At 43.8% G+C, this 16,133-nt stretch overlaps 1 protein-coding gene across 1 annotated transcript in view; it reads right to left on the bottom strand.

Moving 5' to 3' along the window:
- The window catches only part of CAB39 (calcium binding protein 39), a 1,351,479-nt gene that overhangs the window by 895,873 nt on the left and 439,473 nt on the right, over positions 1 to 16,133 (bottom strand). Inside the window, exon 5 of the mRNA XM_044070040.1 lies at positions 14,541 to 14,556. Within this exon, the coding sequence (XP_043925975.1) occupies positions 14,541 to 14,556 (16 nt within the window). The remainder of the gene's footprint in view (positions 1 to 14,540; positions 14,557 to 16,133) is intronic.

Consider the following 16,133-nt stretch of genomic DNA (forward strand, 5'->3'; position numbering starts at 1 on the left):
CATTCAGACAGTGCCAGAACAGGAAAAAGGGCAAGGGTTTTATTCAAGACTGTTCTTGGTACCCAGGAAGGACAAGGCCTGGCGGACAATACTGAATTTATTGATTTTGAACACATACCTGGACATTCCAAAATTCAAAATGCTGACTTTGCTGCAGCTTCTGCCCATGCTGGACAAGAATGCTTGGCTAGTGACTTTAGACCTAAAAGAGGCATACCTGCATGTCCCAGTAAGGCAGTCGTGCAGAAGATACCTCAGATTCAAGGCTGGTTTAATGCATTACCAATTCTCTGCACTGCCCTTTGGCTCATCTACTGCGCCCAGGGTCTTTACTAAGTGCCTGGCACCAGTAATTGCATTTTGCAGATGAAGTATACAAATATGTCCTTACTTGGACGACTGTCTCATTCAAGCAGAGAACAAGGACACTCTTCTTCGACACCTGGAGTTTGTGAAAAGGCTTCTAACATGCCTAGGGTACAAAAACGAAAAGAAATCACAACTGGTGCCCTCTCAAAAGATAACATGCCTGGGTGCAAGCTTGGATACAACTGCCCAGATGGCTTACCTCACTCCGGACAAACAAAGGCAACTGACTACTTCAAACTGATGGCAACAAAATCCCAGTCTTCTGCAAGACAAATTTTGCAGGCTCTGTGCTTCATGGCATCCGGCATCCTACTAATTCCATATGCAAGACTGCATATGAGGAAACTTCAGTGGTACCTAAAAAGTTTATGGAGTCAACATTCACACAGCGTGGAAACAGTAATTCCTGTCATTCCCTGCCTGCAACAGGAGCTTCTATGGTGGGCAAAGGCCTGTCACCAAAATATGGGATGGCCCTTCACTCTACCCCCTGCCAGCCAAACCTTAGCACGTGCATCAGATTATGCCTGGGGGCCCACATGGCAGGAAGATGCGTTCAGGGCATATGGGCACCAAAACAAATGCATCTCCATATCAACCAGAAAGAGATGCTAGCTGTTCATAATGCCCTAACAGCCTTCAAGGACTTACTTCATCCAAGACGACTACTGATAAAGACGACCAGCACCACAGTCATGTGGTATATAAACAAGCAAGGGGGGGCACACACTCGTACCCTTTTTTCAGATTAGCCATGGCACTGTGGGACACAGCTTTGATTTACCAAATATATCTTCAAGCTCAATTCTTGCCAGGAAAACAAAACACTCTGGCAGACTAAGCAGAAACCTTATGGGTCTAACTAGTGGAAACTAAATCCACAAGTCTTCAGCATAACAGAGAAATGGGGGAGCCCAGACCTAGATCTGTTTGCCTCTCCTCAAAATTCAGTTGAAAAGATACTGCACAAGGACTTATCACAGACCAGCATGGGCGCCCTATCCTTCAGGACCAGCATGGGCGCCCTATCCTTCAGTTGGCAAAACCTATCAGTTTACGCCTTTCCTCCCCTGCCTCTTCTACCCAAGGTCCTCCTTAAAGCCAGACAAGAGAAGCCAAAGATGATATTGCTTTGAACTGGCCCTGCCAATACTGGTACACAATCCTAAAGAACTTGTCTCCGTACCCAGCTTGGACCTTACCTCAAAGACCACAACTACTGTCCCAGCAAAACAATCCGATCCTGCACAATCAACTACAGACTCTGAACCTGGCAGCATGGCTAATCATGTAATCATACAAACGACACCTCTCAGTAAAGCTGTGATGGATGTCATTTTGGAAGCCAGAAGGCCTAGGACTAGAAAATCTTATGTTGACAAATGGAAGAGATTCTGTTTGGAATCAAGCACAAGGAACCGATACAGCAGAGCCACATATTCCTGAGATATTACAATACTTAACTGATATGCTTGACAAAGGCCTATCTTTCTCATCAATCAAAATCCATGCCTCTGCCATTTCGGCTCATTACAATACAGAGCCACCAATCTTTTCTCATCCCTTACTAAAGCAGTATCGTAGAGGAGCAAAAAATTTAAGGCCTCCTAGAAGATCACCATTACCTGCATGGGACCTCAATTGTGTTGGAAAAGCGCACCCTGCCTCCATTTGAAACAGCTGCTACTGCTGATAAAGTTCTTATCATAGAAGACCGCTCTGCTACTAGCAATTACTTCAGCAAGAAGAGTTTGAGCTACAGGCCCTCATGGCTGTAGATCCTTTTATCATGTTTTACCCAGATAGGGTGTCTCTGAGGACAAGTCCTACTTTTATGCCTAAGGTGGTTTCCAGTGTGGCTCTTAACCAAACAATTCATCTGCCAACTTTCTTTCCAAATCCGCAGAACAAAGTGGATAGAATTCTGCATTCCTTGGACATACACAGACAGCTAAGATTCTACTTGAGCAGGACTAAAGCTCTTAAGAAAAACTGAGCAATTACTAGTGTCATATGCTGCAAAAATCAGAAGGAAAGGCTATTTCAAAGCAGTTAGTTTCAAAAGTGGATAAGCCACTGCATTCATTTTTGTTACTTACACCATGGTAAATCTGTGCCCAAGGGCATTAGGTCTCATTCCACCAGAGCTGCAGCTACTTCAGCAGCCTTTCTCAGAGGAGTACCAACCAAAGACATTCTAGAGGCTGCTACTTGGAGTTCTGTTCACACCTTTACAAAGCATTACCATTTGCCTCTCTACTCTAAGTCCAGGGCAGGCTTTGCCACTGCAGTGCTGCAGAGCCTTATAGCCGCACCTAATGCTGTTTAGCTCCAGCCTCCCAACCATAGCTTTGGGATTCGACTCAAATGTAATGACTGCAACAGTGAAACACGAAGAACATAGTACAGTTGTGTACACTTACCATAAATGTACATGTTCGAGTGTATTCACTGTTGCAGTCCAGGTTACCTTCCTGCCATCCCCCTGTCATTCTAAAGTTTATCTTTCCTTCTCTGTCTTCTACAACCTATGGTGGTGTATTTGCTTGTAGATGAAGGTAAAGTTTATACTGATGCATATATATAATATTGCTACCTTTTTGGGGGCACCTGACATCGGGGTCAAGAAAAACTAAAGAAAATGGCGTCTGCTGCATGTTTTATACCCCCCGACGACCTGACCTCATGGAAGAGAAGACAGCAACCGAAGCAGGACCCAAGACTTTGGAATTCAGGCCGACTGAGGGCAACCTGCCAGCAGATAACCCAAATGTAATGACTGCAACATTGAATACACTCTAACATCTACATTTATGGTAAGTGTATGCAAATGTACTATTTCTCTCCCATGCAGAGTTTTCTGAAGGTGTCTTCTTTGCGAATGTTTTCCTTCAGACTTTGATTCCTCAGGCTTGTATGGTGTCTCTGGATCTCAAGGATGCTTACCTCCATATCCCGATCCACCTTTTTTCCAGAAGGTTTTTACGTTTCTCTGTTGCTTCCTTGCATTTTATGTTCTCTGTTTTGCCATTTAGCCTTTCTAATGCCTGATGAGTATTCAAATGCCTTGCTCTTGTGATTTGCTTTTTGCAAGATTCGGGGGATCCAAGTATTCCTTATTTGGATAACCTCTTGTTCCAGGCATCCCCTCCAGAGATCCTGTTGCAAAAATCTTCATTTTGCCCATTTCTCTTTTGCAAAGCGTGTTAACAATAAATTTCAAACTGTCTTTTCTGACTCCTTTTCAAGACCATGTTTTTCTGGGATATAGGATCCAGATGGTGCCTCTGCTGACATCCCTGCCTCTTCCCAAGGCCTTGACACACATTTCCTTCTTTAAAGCGTTTCCTCAGGCCTCTGTTATAGCCAGGGAGTTTCTGAGAACTCTGGGATTCATGGTATCCACCTTCCGTATGCTACCTCTGGCCACACTCAACTTGAAAGTTTCAATGATTCTGAAGTCAGTTTGACTTCATTATGTGCATCCTCTAGTCTTTGTAGATGTTCTTCGTGTTTCACTGTTGCAGTCATTACATTTAGGTTATCCTGCTGGCAGGTTGCCCTCAGTCTGCCTGAATCCCAAAGTCTTGGGTCCTGTGACTGTTGCTGTCTCCTCTTCCCTGACATCAGGGTTATAAAAGATGCAGCCGACGCCATTTTATCAGTCTTTCTTGCCGCGCCATGCCCGAAGCAGAGGCAGATGTTCGTGTTGCACTGCTGCAGTCATTACACTTGGGTTGTCCTGCCGTCAGGCGGTCCCGCAGTTGGCCCGAGTTCCAAGGTCCTGGTCCGGTGTCGGTTGCTGTCGCTTCTTACCTGACGTCAGTGCGTCAGGGGTATACAAGATGCAGCTGAAGCCAATGTTCATCGTGTTTCACTGATGCAGTCATCACTGTAGGGTTCTTCCTGCCGGCAGGCAGCCCTCTGTCGGCCAGAATCCCAAAGTGTGGGTCCGGCGTTGGCTGTTCAGTCATGCTCCCTGACATCGGAGCGCCAGGAGTACAAAGCTGCCAGCCGACGCCATGTTCTCCAGTCTTTCTTGCCGTGCGGTGGAAGCAGTTCGCAAGTGCCGGTCGGCTGACTCCTGATATTTTTTCGTGCTTCATTCTGGAGACGACTTCTCAAAGCTAAGTACCCCACTTTTTTTCTTGCTCCAGTCCGATGTCAGAAAAAGTTAATAATTGTATTTCTTGTGGGAAGCAAATACCTCATAAGGATTTCCACTCTTACTGTATTCCTTGTTTAGGCCCTGACCACGACGTAGCTAGTTGTCGGTTTTGTGCTAGATTTAACCAACGTTCTATTAAGCGGAGGTACGATTTTGCTTTTCACTACTTTGGCAGGCGATTTATATATAAAATGTCAGACACGCTTCCGACTACTGGAGTTCACAAACGACACAAGGATAAGGACAGGCCTCCGAGGTCCAAATCAGACGACTGTTTACAAGCAGAGCCAGCTACAGGTTCGGCAGTCGTCAGGCGCTTTCGCAGCCCCTGTCGGCCATTACAGAACAGATTGCCGAAACGGACTCCCACGAGGAGCCCAACTAGGCCTTTGAGTACTCCAGCTGCAGGACCTTCGGACAATGCTCCCTCGGATGGGTCTGGAGCCTCTGTGCAGGTACCGGCTTCCGAGGGGTTTTTCAGGCCTACAAAGCTTCTGATAAAGGCAAAGCCAAAGACAAAGGCGAAGACTCCTAAATCAAAGACACCAGCCTAGGCCTCTTCTGATCCGGGACCCAAATCTCAAACAGCTGCTTAAAATGGCGGAGGACTTACTAACCATGATTAGGGGTTCACATCCCCCTCCAGACAAAAGACCAAGGCAAGAATTGGATTATGAATCCTCTGATCAGGCATCTATTTCTTCAGTGTCTTCCTCTGAACAGGAATATACTTTCCCTCCTTATGAGGATTCTGATGCTGAGGAATCCATTCCATCAGCTTCTCCCCCTGAGGATTTTTCTTTTGGGGAAACATTACATGACATGAGGGAACATTTTCACTGGGAAGGACAGGAGTACTCTGAATCTAAGAGAAGGCATAGGGATTTCCTTCTTCCCCAACATAGACCCCTGGCTATTCCTCCTATTTTGGATATTGTGAATGATGCCTTTTCTGAGGCTAATTTAACTCCTGACTCTCTCCCTCCAGCCCCTGCTAAGCCCGACAGATGTTACAGGGTCCCTGACTCCCACCAGTTCCTTTTCAAAAATCCCGCTGCTGATCCAGAAACCATTTCTCAGGGTTCTAAGGGTGTTAAGGCCGCCTCTGCTAAAAACCCTATTTCGGCAGATAAGGATTCTAGAGCTTTGGAGAGATGGGGCAAAAAAGTGTACACTTCTGCTACTTTATCTATTAGGGCTTTAAATTGTCAATTTCATATGCTAAAATGTCAGCAGTTCCTGCTGTCTGTTATGAAACAAAAGCTAGGTACCATTTCTGCATGTGCAGATAATAAGGAATTACATGATTTGATGCATGCTACTGAGCAAGTGGGGAAGCATGGCTTACACTGTGGTTTTGATGCCTTGGAAGCTTCATGCAGGACGGCTGCCACTGGCACAGTCATTAGAAGGCATGCTTGGTTAAAGGAACAAAACTTACCTGATCAAGTGAAAGCAAAGTTACTGGATGCTCCTGTTCAGCATAATGTTTTGTTTGGGTCTAAGGCTGAAGAGGTGATAAAGAAAATGGAGGATAAAGCAAAACCCATGTAAATTGTTAAGGATTTCTTACAAGTTCAGCCCCCAAGATTTAGCAGAAATTGGCCAACTAAAAATTGGTCCTTTCCCAGCTCGGACAGGCCTTAGAGGGGTAGATATAGGTGCTCCAGAGGGAGGGTCCAAGCACAGACCTCTTACAGACCTAGACAGTGGAGTGCTTCCACCCCCAGGGGTGGAGAGGACAGACCTCAATCTTATAGAAAACAGGCTCATTGACTCCCCCTGCATGGCTCCAGGAACTCCTCTCCTGGAAGCCCCTCTAGGAAGAAAACTCTCTTTTTCAACAAAATTGGACTTACATAACCCAAGACAAGTGGGTTCTGGATGTAGTTTCAAGAGGTTACAAATTCCACTTTCATACCTTGCCAAGACCAAACTGATGGCCAGACCTGCCAAAACACCAATGGGCAGAGGCATTAAACCAGGTGGGATCCCTCAAGGCTATGAGGGCCTTAGAAATGGTCCCACAATCAGAGACAGGGCAAGGCTTTTACTCAAGGCTATTTCTAGTTCCCAGAAGACAAAATTCATGGAGACCCATCCTGGAGGTGTCAGTCTTAAATACTTTCCTGGAGATGCCAAAGTTCAAGATGCTTACTCTGCAGCAGCTCCTGCCAATGTTGAGCAAAAATGCATGGATGGTGACATTAGATTTAAAGGAGGCTTACCTACACATCCCTATCGGACAGGAGTGCAGAAAATACCTCAGGTTCAAGGCCAGCTCGAAACATTACCAATTCTCTGCGATGCCCTTTGGCTTGTCTACTGCGCCCAGGGTCTTCACCAAGTGCCTGGCACCAGTAGTAGCTTATTGTAGACTCAAGGGAATTCAAATTTACCCTTATCTGGACGACTGCCTTATTCAAGCAGACAGCAAGGAGGTCTTACTCCAGCACCTGGAATTTGTTGAAAATCTACTCAAGTACCTGGGATTCACTGTGAACATAAAAGTCAGATTTGACACCCACACAACAGATAACCTTTCTGGGTGGTCTTCTAAACACACCAACCCAGATGGCATTCTTGACATCCGAAAAACTACAGCTGGCTTCAACTTTCAAAACCTTGGCGTTAATGTCTCTGCTAACTGCAAGGAAATTCCTGCATGCTTTAGGTTACATGGCCTCCTGCATCCTTCTCATACCAAATGCAAGACTACATATGAGAAAAATACAATGGTACCTAAAAAGTGTATGGTCCCAGCATTACCACAGTCTAGACACAGATTGCTGTCTTGCCTTGCCTACAAAAGGAATTCCATTGGTGGACCATGGCATGTCTTCACAACAAAGGGAGAGCCTTCAGTTTGCCTACAGCCAGCCAAGTGTTAACCACGGACGTCTCTGATTATGCATGGGGAGCCCACTTGCAGGGGAAAGGCCTGCAAGGTTTTTGGACAGAGGATCAGAAGCACCTACATATCAATTTAAAGGAGATATGCAGCCAAAGCCCTATTGGCTTTTAGGGATTTTCTACAGCCAGGACAACTACTGATACGGACAGACAACACCACAGTTATGTGGTACATAAGCAAGGGGGTTCACACTCCTACCCCCTTCGCAGACTAGCCATGACACTATGGAACACAGCTCTAGCTTGCAAAGTGGATCTGCAAGCTCAGTTCCTGCCAGGGAAGCAAAATATTCTGGCAGACAGCCTGAGCAGGAACCTGTCAGACCCACACGAGTGGATGCTACACACCCAAATATTCAAGATGATTACAGAAGCCTGGGGCTGCCCGGACATGGATCTATTTGCATCCCCCCTCAACCACCAGTTACAGATTTTTTGCACAAGGACATTTCACAAACTAGCATGGAAAGTGGATGCTCTCTCATTCAGTTGGAGAAACCTCTCTGGGTATGCTTTTCCTCCACTACCTCTTCTTCCACGAGTGTTATTAAAGATCAAGCAGGACAAACCCAAAATGATTTTACTGGCCCCAAATTGGCCTCGTCAATTTTGGTACTCAACACTGATGAATCTATCCCAGGAGCCTCCTTGGATTTTACCTCAGGTTCCAAATCTTTTGTCCCAACACCCCAGGGCCAGGTTCTGCACTCTCATATCAAAACTCGCAGCCTGGCGAATTCGGGGTCTATGATTAATCCTACCCTTCCCAAACAGGTCATGGATGTCATCTTAGAAGCCAGACTGCCTAGCACTAGAAAATCTTATGCAGGTAAATGGAAGAGATTTTACACCTGGATGCAACGTCAGGATTCGGATCCTCTCATTCCTAATATCCCATTAATTTTACATTACCTGACAGACATGCTACATAAGGGTTTATCCTTCTCCTCCATAAAAATACATGCCTCCGCTATCTCTGTGCATTACAATACAGATCCTCCAATCTTTTCGCATCCACTTCTGAAACAATATCTCAGAGGAGCAAAGAATTTAAGGCCCCCCTAGGACACCACCCATACCTGCCTGGGACCTCAACTATGTTCTAAAAAAACTCACTCTGCCTCCTTTTGAGCCTGCTGCCACATCTGATATATTAAGTATTTATCATGGAAGACTGCTATCCTACTGGCTTTGACCTCAGCCAGGAGAGTCTCGGAGTTACAAGCACTCATGGCTGTGGAACCTTATATTATTTTTCACCAAGATAGGGTGTCTTTAAGGACTATTCCTACTTTCATGCCTAAAGTGGTTTCCAAAGTGGCTTTAAATCAAACTATTCACCTGCCAACTTTTTTCACTAATCCACAAAATAAGGGGGAAAGGATCTTGCATTCCTTGGATGTACACATGCAACTTTGTTTTTACCTGGACAGAACCAAGGATATCAGGAAAACAGAGCAACTGCTTGTTTCTTATGCAACAAATTCCCAAGGCAAAGCTATTTCAAAACAGGCCATTTCTAAATGGATTGCTCATGGAATCAAGAGTTTGTTACTCTCATCATGGAAAGCAAATCCCAGGAAAAATTAGGACTCACTCTACCAGAACTGCTGCTACTTCAGCTGCCTTTCTCAGGGGAGTACCTACCAAAGATATTTTGGAAGCTGCAACTTGGAGTTCAATGTATACTTCCTCTAAGCACTATAATCTCCCTCTTTACTCTAAGTCTAGGGCAGGCTTTGCTTCTGAAGTCTTGCAGGGCCTTCTAGCCGCCCCTTCTACTCTATAACCACCACCCTATATCTCAGCTTTGGGATTCAACCCTACAGTGGTGACTGCAACAGTGAAACACGATGAACATAGTACAGTTGTGTACACTTACCATAAATGTAGATGTTCGAGTGTCTTCACTGTTGCAGTCTGGGTTACCCACCCTCCTGTTCCCTCTTATACTTTCATTAGTGTGGTTTCCTACTTCACCCTTCTGAGGTGTATTTGCTACAGGGTATGGGGTTTGCTGTATGCTACATTTTTGTTTTACTATTAGCCTTCATTTTTGGGCACCTGACATCTGGGGCAAGAAAAACTGGAGAACATGGCATCGGCTGGCAGCTTTATACTCCTGGCGCTCTGATGTCAGGGAGCATGACTGAACAGCCGACGCCAGACCCAGACTTTGGGATTCTGGCCGACCGAGGGCTGCCTGCCGGCAGGAAGAACCCTACAGTAATGACTGCAACAGTGAAGACACTCTAACATCTACATTTATGGTAAGTGTACACAACTGTACTTTTTCTTCAGTCTTTCTTGCCACGTGGTGCCTGATGCAAAAGCAGTTCGCAAGTGCCGGTCAGCCGACTCCTGAGATTTTCATTCCGAATCCAGAACCAAAGTCCTCTACAAAGCGAAGTACCCCGTTGGGGAAACTTTTTCTTGCTTCAGACCAATGTCAGTAAAAGTTACTAATTGTATTTCTTGTAAGAAGCAAATGCCTCATAAGGATTTCTATTCCTATTGTATCCTATAACTAGGCCCAGACCACTATGTCACAGGTTGTCGGTTTTGTGCTAGGTTTAACAGGCGCACTATTAAACGTCTGTTTGATTTTGCCCATTATTTTGGCAGAAAACTCAATTACACCATGCTGTCGGAATTACCGACGACCGGGTTACACACAAAACGCAGAGACAAGGACAGGCATCCGAGGCCCAAAACTGACTAAGCCTCTTCTAGGCCAGTCGCCGGTTCTCTGTTTTTCAGCGAGGCGCCTTCGCAGCCCCTGACGACCGCTTCTTTGGAACCACAGGCTGCCTCTGACTCCCACGTGGAGATGGCTGGGCCTTCGGATACACCAGACTTGTGGCCTACTGAGACTAACCCTTCAGAGGGCTCCGGAGTGGCTGAACAACCCGCAGCTTCAGAGGGTGTTTTCAGGCCTAGTCAGTTAACCATTAAATCTTCAGCTAAATCTAAAAAAAGAAACAACTTCAGCATTCACCAGGACAGGCCTCCATGGCTAAGAAACAGATGCTCAAAATGGCCAGAGACCTAATTACTCTGATCAGGGTGTCCCACCCTCCTCCTGATAAAAGGCCTAGACAGGATGCAGACTGACTCATCCGACCAGGTGTCCATCTCCTCAGATTCATCCTCAGACCAAGGATACTCCTTTCCCCCTTATGAGGATTCTGATGCTGAGGAATCTATTCCTTCAGCCTCTCCACCAGAGAACTACTCCTTTGGGGAAACCTTACATACCATGCGGGAGCATTTCCATTGGGAGGGCCAGGATTACTCAGAATCCAAGAAAAGACTCAGATTTTCTTTTATTACCTCAACACAGACCCCTTGCTATTCTGCCAGTGTTAGATATTGTGAATGATGTGTATTCTGAATCCAGTTTAAATCCTGATTCTTTACCTCCTGCTCCAGTTAAGCCAGATACTACAGAGTCCCTGACTCTCACAGTCCTTTATAAAAGCCCTGTTGCTAACCCTGAAACTAATTTCCAGGGTCCCAAAGGGGTAAAGGCCTCTACAGCAAAAAATCCAGTCCCCTTTGACAGAGATTCCAGAGCATTAGACAGCTGGGGGCAGAAAGTATATACATTTGCAACTTTAGCAGTGAGAGCCTTAAATTGCCAGTTTCACATGCTTAAATATCAGCAATATTTGATGTCTCAGTTGAAATAAAAAATGCTTCCAAATTCAGATCTTCTTAATTATAAGGAAATGCAGGATTTATTGCATGCAGCTGAACAAGTGGGAAAACATACTTTGCAATGTGGTTTTGATTTCTTAGAAGCCTCCTGTAGAGCAGCAGTTACAGGGTCTGTCATTAGAAGACATGCTTGGTTAAAAGAGCAGACTTTACCAGATCATGTTAAAGCGAAATTATTGGATGCACCTTTGCAGCAGGATGTTTTATTTGGAGTTAAAAAAGAAACACCAAACGAAAATTGCAGCCAACTGGAAAAAATCTTTTACTTTATTAGATTCTGGTACCTCGGCCTTCACCTTCAATGGAATGAATTATTTCATACAAAACCAGTCATTAAATACACCAGTTAATTACATAATTAAACAATTAAACTGAATAATTTTTGTTAAAGAACTTTTTCATTTATTATAAACCAATATTATATTTCTATATAAACATGAATATTATAACTTACAATATTTGATTTCATATTTAAATTTCTAAATTCATCCCATTTGGATACAGGGTTTTATAATTTATTATAAAATTTGATTCCATTCTTAATAGTTTTTTATGAAAATTGATGTTTGCCCCCCCACCCCCCTCGGGTTTAGCCAAAATACTGAAAATTAAATCTGTACATCCACCATCATGATATTGATGAAAATGATTAGCCACTGGACTATCCAATCTACTATTCCTAATATCTCCCAAGTGTTCCATAATCCTCAATTTTACTTTTCTTTTAGTTTGTCTTATATACCATTTTTTATTCTCACAATTGCAAACTATAATGTAAATTACCCCAAAGGAATTACAATTAAAGTAATCAATGGCATTATACTTAATGCCATTAATTTCATTACCATCCAAATTCACAATATTCTTACAAACTTTACACCGTCCACAGGCATAAGCACCCGCATTTTTGGCTTTGTCCCTCCTGCCTTTATATCTAACCAACTCTTTCAAGTTACTACACCTACTATGGGAAAAAATAATCCTATTGGGTATTATAGTTTTAAGAAAATCATCGCCAATAACAATGGGCCACATATTAAGCACCATTCTTTTTAGAATGGGCGAGAAAAGGGAAAACCTATTGACAAAATATATTTTATCCTCATCTGAAATTATTATTCCTATAAGTTGTTTCCAAAAATCCTTTTTTGCTAAATATTGCTTTTCCAATTCCCTTATTTTTAGAGAGAGAATGATAGTCCATAGAGTCCAAGTTTAATTCCCTTTCCACTTTTTTCCTATGTGACATATTATTCCACTGATATCCCCTATTTTTTAGTTTTTCACAAATTATATCAAATTCCTTCTTGATATTCCTAACCTCTGATGTATTTCCAGCAATTCTTTTAAATTCTCCTAATGGTAAAGAGTTGATTAAATCAATACTATGCATACTGGTAGCATGCAAAAAATTGTTTACTGCTGTTGCCTTGTGAAAGGGTCTATGATGTATCTTTCCATCATAACCAACATAAAACTTCACATCCAAAAATTGGATGGACCTACTCTCCACAACATAAGGTAAGTCCAAACCACAAGAATTTAATTTCAAATTGGATATGAAATTAAACTCCAGTGGATCACCCTTGCACAAGAACAACAAATCATCAATGAACCTTTTGTAAACAATCACATTTTTTCGAAAAAAAGATGAAGTATATAAAAATAAACTTTCAAAATACCCCATGAAAATTATGGCATAGGAGGGAACAAAACTGGCACCCATTGCTGTACCTTCCTTTTGCAAATAATATTTTTTATCAAATTCAAAAAAATTGTGAGCAAGACAAAATTCCAAAAGGGAAATAACATATTTGGAGTTAAGGCAGAAGAGGTGTTAAAGAAAATGGAGGATAAAGCAAAATCTATGCAAACGGTGAAGGATTTCTTACAGGTTCAGCCTCCTCGATTTAGCAGAAATTGGCCAACAAAGAATTGGTCCTTTCCCGTTTCAGACGGACCTCAAAGGGGCAGATATAGACGTCCAAGAGGCAGAGGTCAACCACAAGGTACTTACAGGCCTTGACAATGGGGTGCTTCAACCCAGAAAGAAGGGGAAGACGGGCCTCAACCTTATAAAAAACAGCCCCAATGACTTCCCACTACAGCTGCCAAACATCTCTCTCTTGGCAGCCCCCTTTGTGGGAAAACTGGCAGTTTTCAGTCACAATTGGCAAATGATCACCAAAGACAAATGGGTTCTCAATATTGTCTCAAGGTTACAGGTTCCACTTTCCCGCTCTGCCAAGGTTAAAAGGAATGCCAAATCTGGCACCAAATCAATGGGCAGAGACTCAGACAAATTACAGCACGCACGGACATGAGAGCTATTCAAAAGGTACCAACGCAGGAGCAAGGACAAGGATTTTACTCGAGACTCTTTCTGGTTCCCCGAAAGGACAAAGCCTGGAGGCCCATTCTGGATCAAAAGGAGATGCTAGCTGTACAAAATGCCCTTGTAGCTTTCAAGGACCTTATGCATCCAGGACAACTACTACCAAAGACAGACAACTACTACTACTAAAGACAGACAACACCACAGTTATGTGGTACATAAACAAGCAAGGGGGCACTCATTCATATCCCCTCTGCAGACATGCCATGACCTTGTGGAACACCGCTATAACCTATCAAGTTCATCTGCAAGCACAATTCCTGCCAGGAGAGAAAACACACTGGCAGACTACTTAAGCAGAAACATAATGGATCTGCACGAGTTGAACTTACATCCACAAATGTTCAGGATGATAACATGGTGGAGCCCGGACATAGATCTGTTCACATCCCCAATGAATTGCCAGCTACAGAAATTCTGCACAAGGACTTGCCACCCACAAGCATGGGAAGTGGATGCCCTTTCATTCCGCTGGAAAAACCTACAAGTATACGCTTTCCCACCACTACCTCTCCTTTCAAAGGTACTCATAAAAGCCAGACAAGAAAGGCCAAAGATGATCCTGATTGCCCCAGACTGGCCACGCCAGCACTGGTACCCAATCTTAAAGAACTTAGCACAAGGACCACCATGGATTTTGCCTCAAATCTCACAACTTCTGACTCAGCAAAACAATCCGATACTTCACGGCCAGCTCAAGACTTTAAACCTGGCTGCATGGCAGATTCCTTAGTCAAGCAAACAATGCCTCTTTCCAAAGCTGTTATGGATGTCATTCTGGAGGCCAGAAGGCCTAGCACCAGGAAAGCCTATTCGAATAAATGGTAGAGATTTTGTGCCTGGAACAAGGCTCACAGCCTTGACCCTCTGGTCCCAAATATTCCTCAGATACAATACTTGACCGAGATGCTGGACCAAAGGCCTCTCCTTTTATCCATTAAGATTCATGCCTCTGCCATGTCTGCGCATTACAACACAGATCCAATTTTTTCTCATCCTTTGCTAAAGCAGTATCTCAGAGGGGCTAAAAACATAAGACCGCCCCATGGAGCACCAACTCCAACTTGGGACCTCAACTTCTTCTTGGAAAAATTAACTTTACCTCCTTTTGAGCCAGCTAACTCAGCAGACTTAAAATGTCTCTTGGAAAACTGCTCTGCTCCTGGCAATAACCTCAGCACGAAGAGTTTCAGAATTACAGGCACTAATGGCAGTGGAACCTTTCATAATTTTCCACCAAGACCGGGTGTCTTTAAGAACAAACCCTACTTTTATGCCAAAGGTGGTATCAAGTGTGGCTCTAAATCAAACTATTCACTTGCCAACTTTTTATCCAAATCCACAGAATAAATGGGAGAGACTACTGCATCCCGTGGATATACACAGGCAGTTACGCTTCTACTTGGACAAAACGAAAGCTTTCAGGAAAACTGAACAATTGTTTGTAGCATATGCTGCAGGAACACGGGGAAAAGCCATTTCAAAACAGACCATTTCAAAATGGATAGGGCATTGTATACGTTTCTGCTATACACACCATGGGAAAGCTGCACCTAACAGCATTAGGTCTCATTCCACCAGGGCAACAGCCACTTCACCTGCCTACCTCAGAGGAGTACCTACCAGGGACATTTTGGAAGCAGCAGTTTGGAGTTCTGTACATACCTTCAGGCATTACCATCTGCCTCTTTACTCTAAATCCAGAGCTGGCTTTGCCACTGCAGTTCTGCAGGGCTTTATAGCCACCCCTAATGCCTTATAGAACCAGCCACCCTACCTCAGCTTTGGGATTCTACCCAAGTGTAATGACTGCAACAGTGTAACACGGTGAACATAGTACAGTTTTGTACCTACCATAAATGTAGATGTTTGAGTGTATACACTGCTGCGGTCCAGGTTACCCTCCCTCCCCTCTTACTTGCTGGTACTTACCCTAGTATTCTACCCTTTGCTACCTATGGGGAGTATTTGCTGGTAACAAAGTATTTGATTGCTTTTCTTATGTATGTTTTATTAGCAATTTACATTGCCTACATTTTTGGGGGCACCTGACATCTGGGGCAAGAAAAACTGAAGAAAATGGCGTCTGCTGCATCTTGCACTGATGTCAGGGAAGAAGCGACAGCAACTGACGCCGGACCAGGACTTTGGAACTCGGGCCGACTGCGGGACCGCCTGACAGCAGGATAACCCAAGTGTAATGACTGCAGCAGTGTATACACTCTAACATCTACATTTATGGTAGGTACAAAACTGTACTTTCGCAAGTGCCGGTCGGCTGATTCCTGAGATTTTCGTGTTAGTTTCAGATCCGAAGTCTTCATTAAAAGCTAAGTACCCCATTGGGGAAACTTTTTTGTTGCTCCAGACCAATGTCAGAAAAAGTTAATTGTATTTCTTGTGGGAAGTAAATACCTCATAAGGACTTTCATTCTTACTGTATTCCTTGCCTAGGCCCTGACCACGACGTTGCTAGTTGTCGGTTTTGTGCTAGATTTAACCAACGCACTATTAAGCGTCGGTACGATTTTGCATTAAGCTATTTTGGGCGAAGATTTAATTATACAA

The sequence above is a fragment of the Protopterus annectens genome, chromosome 4.part1 (genome assembly GCF_019279795.1).
Source record: "Protopterus annectens isolate FY-2018-M chromosome 4.part1, PAN1.0, whole genome shotgun sequence".
Classification (NCBI taxonomy): Eukaryota; Metazoa; Chordata; order Ceratodontiformes; family Protopteridae; genus Protopterus; species Protopterus annectens.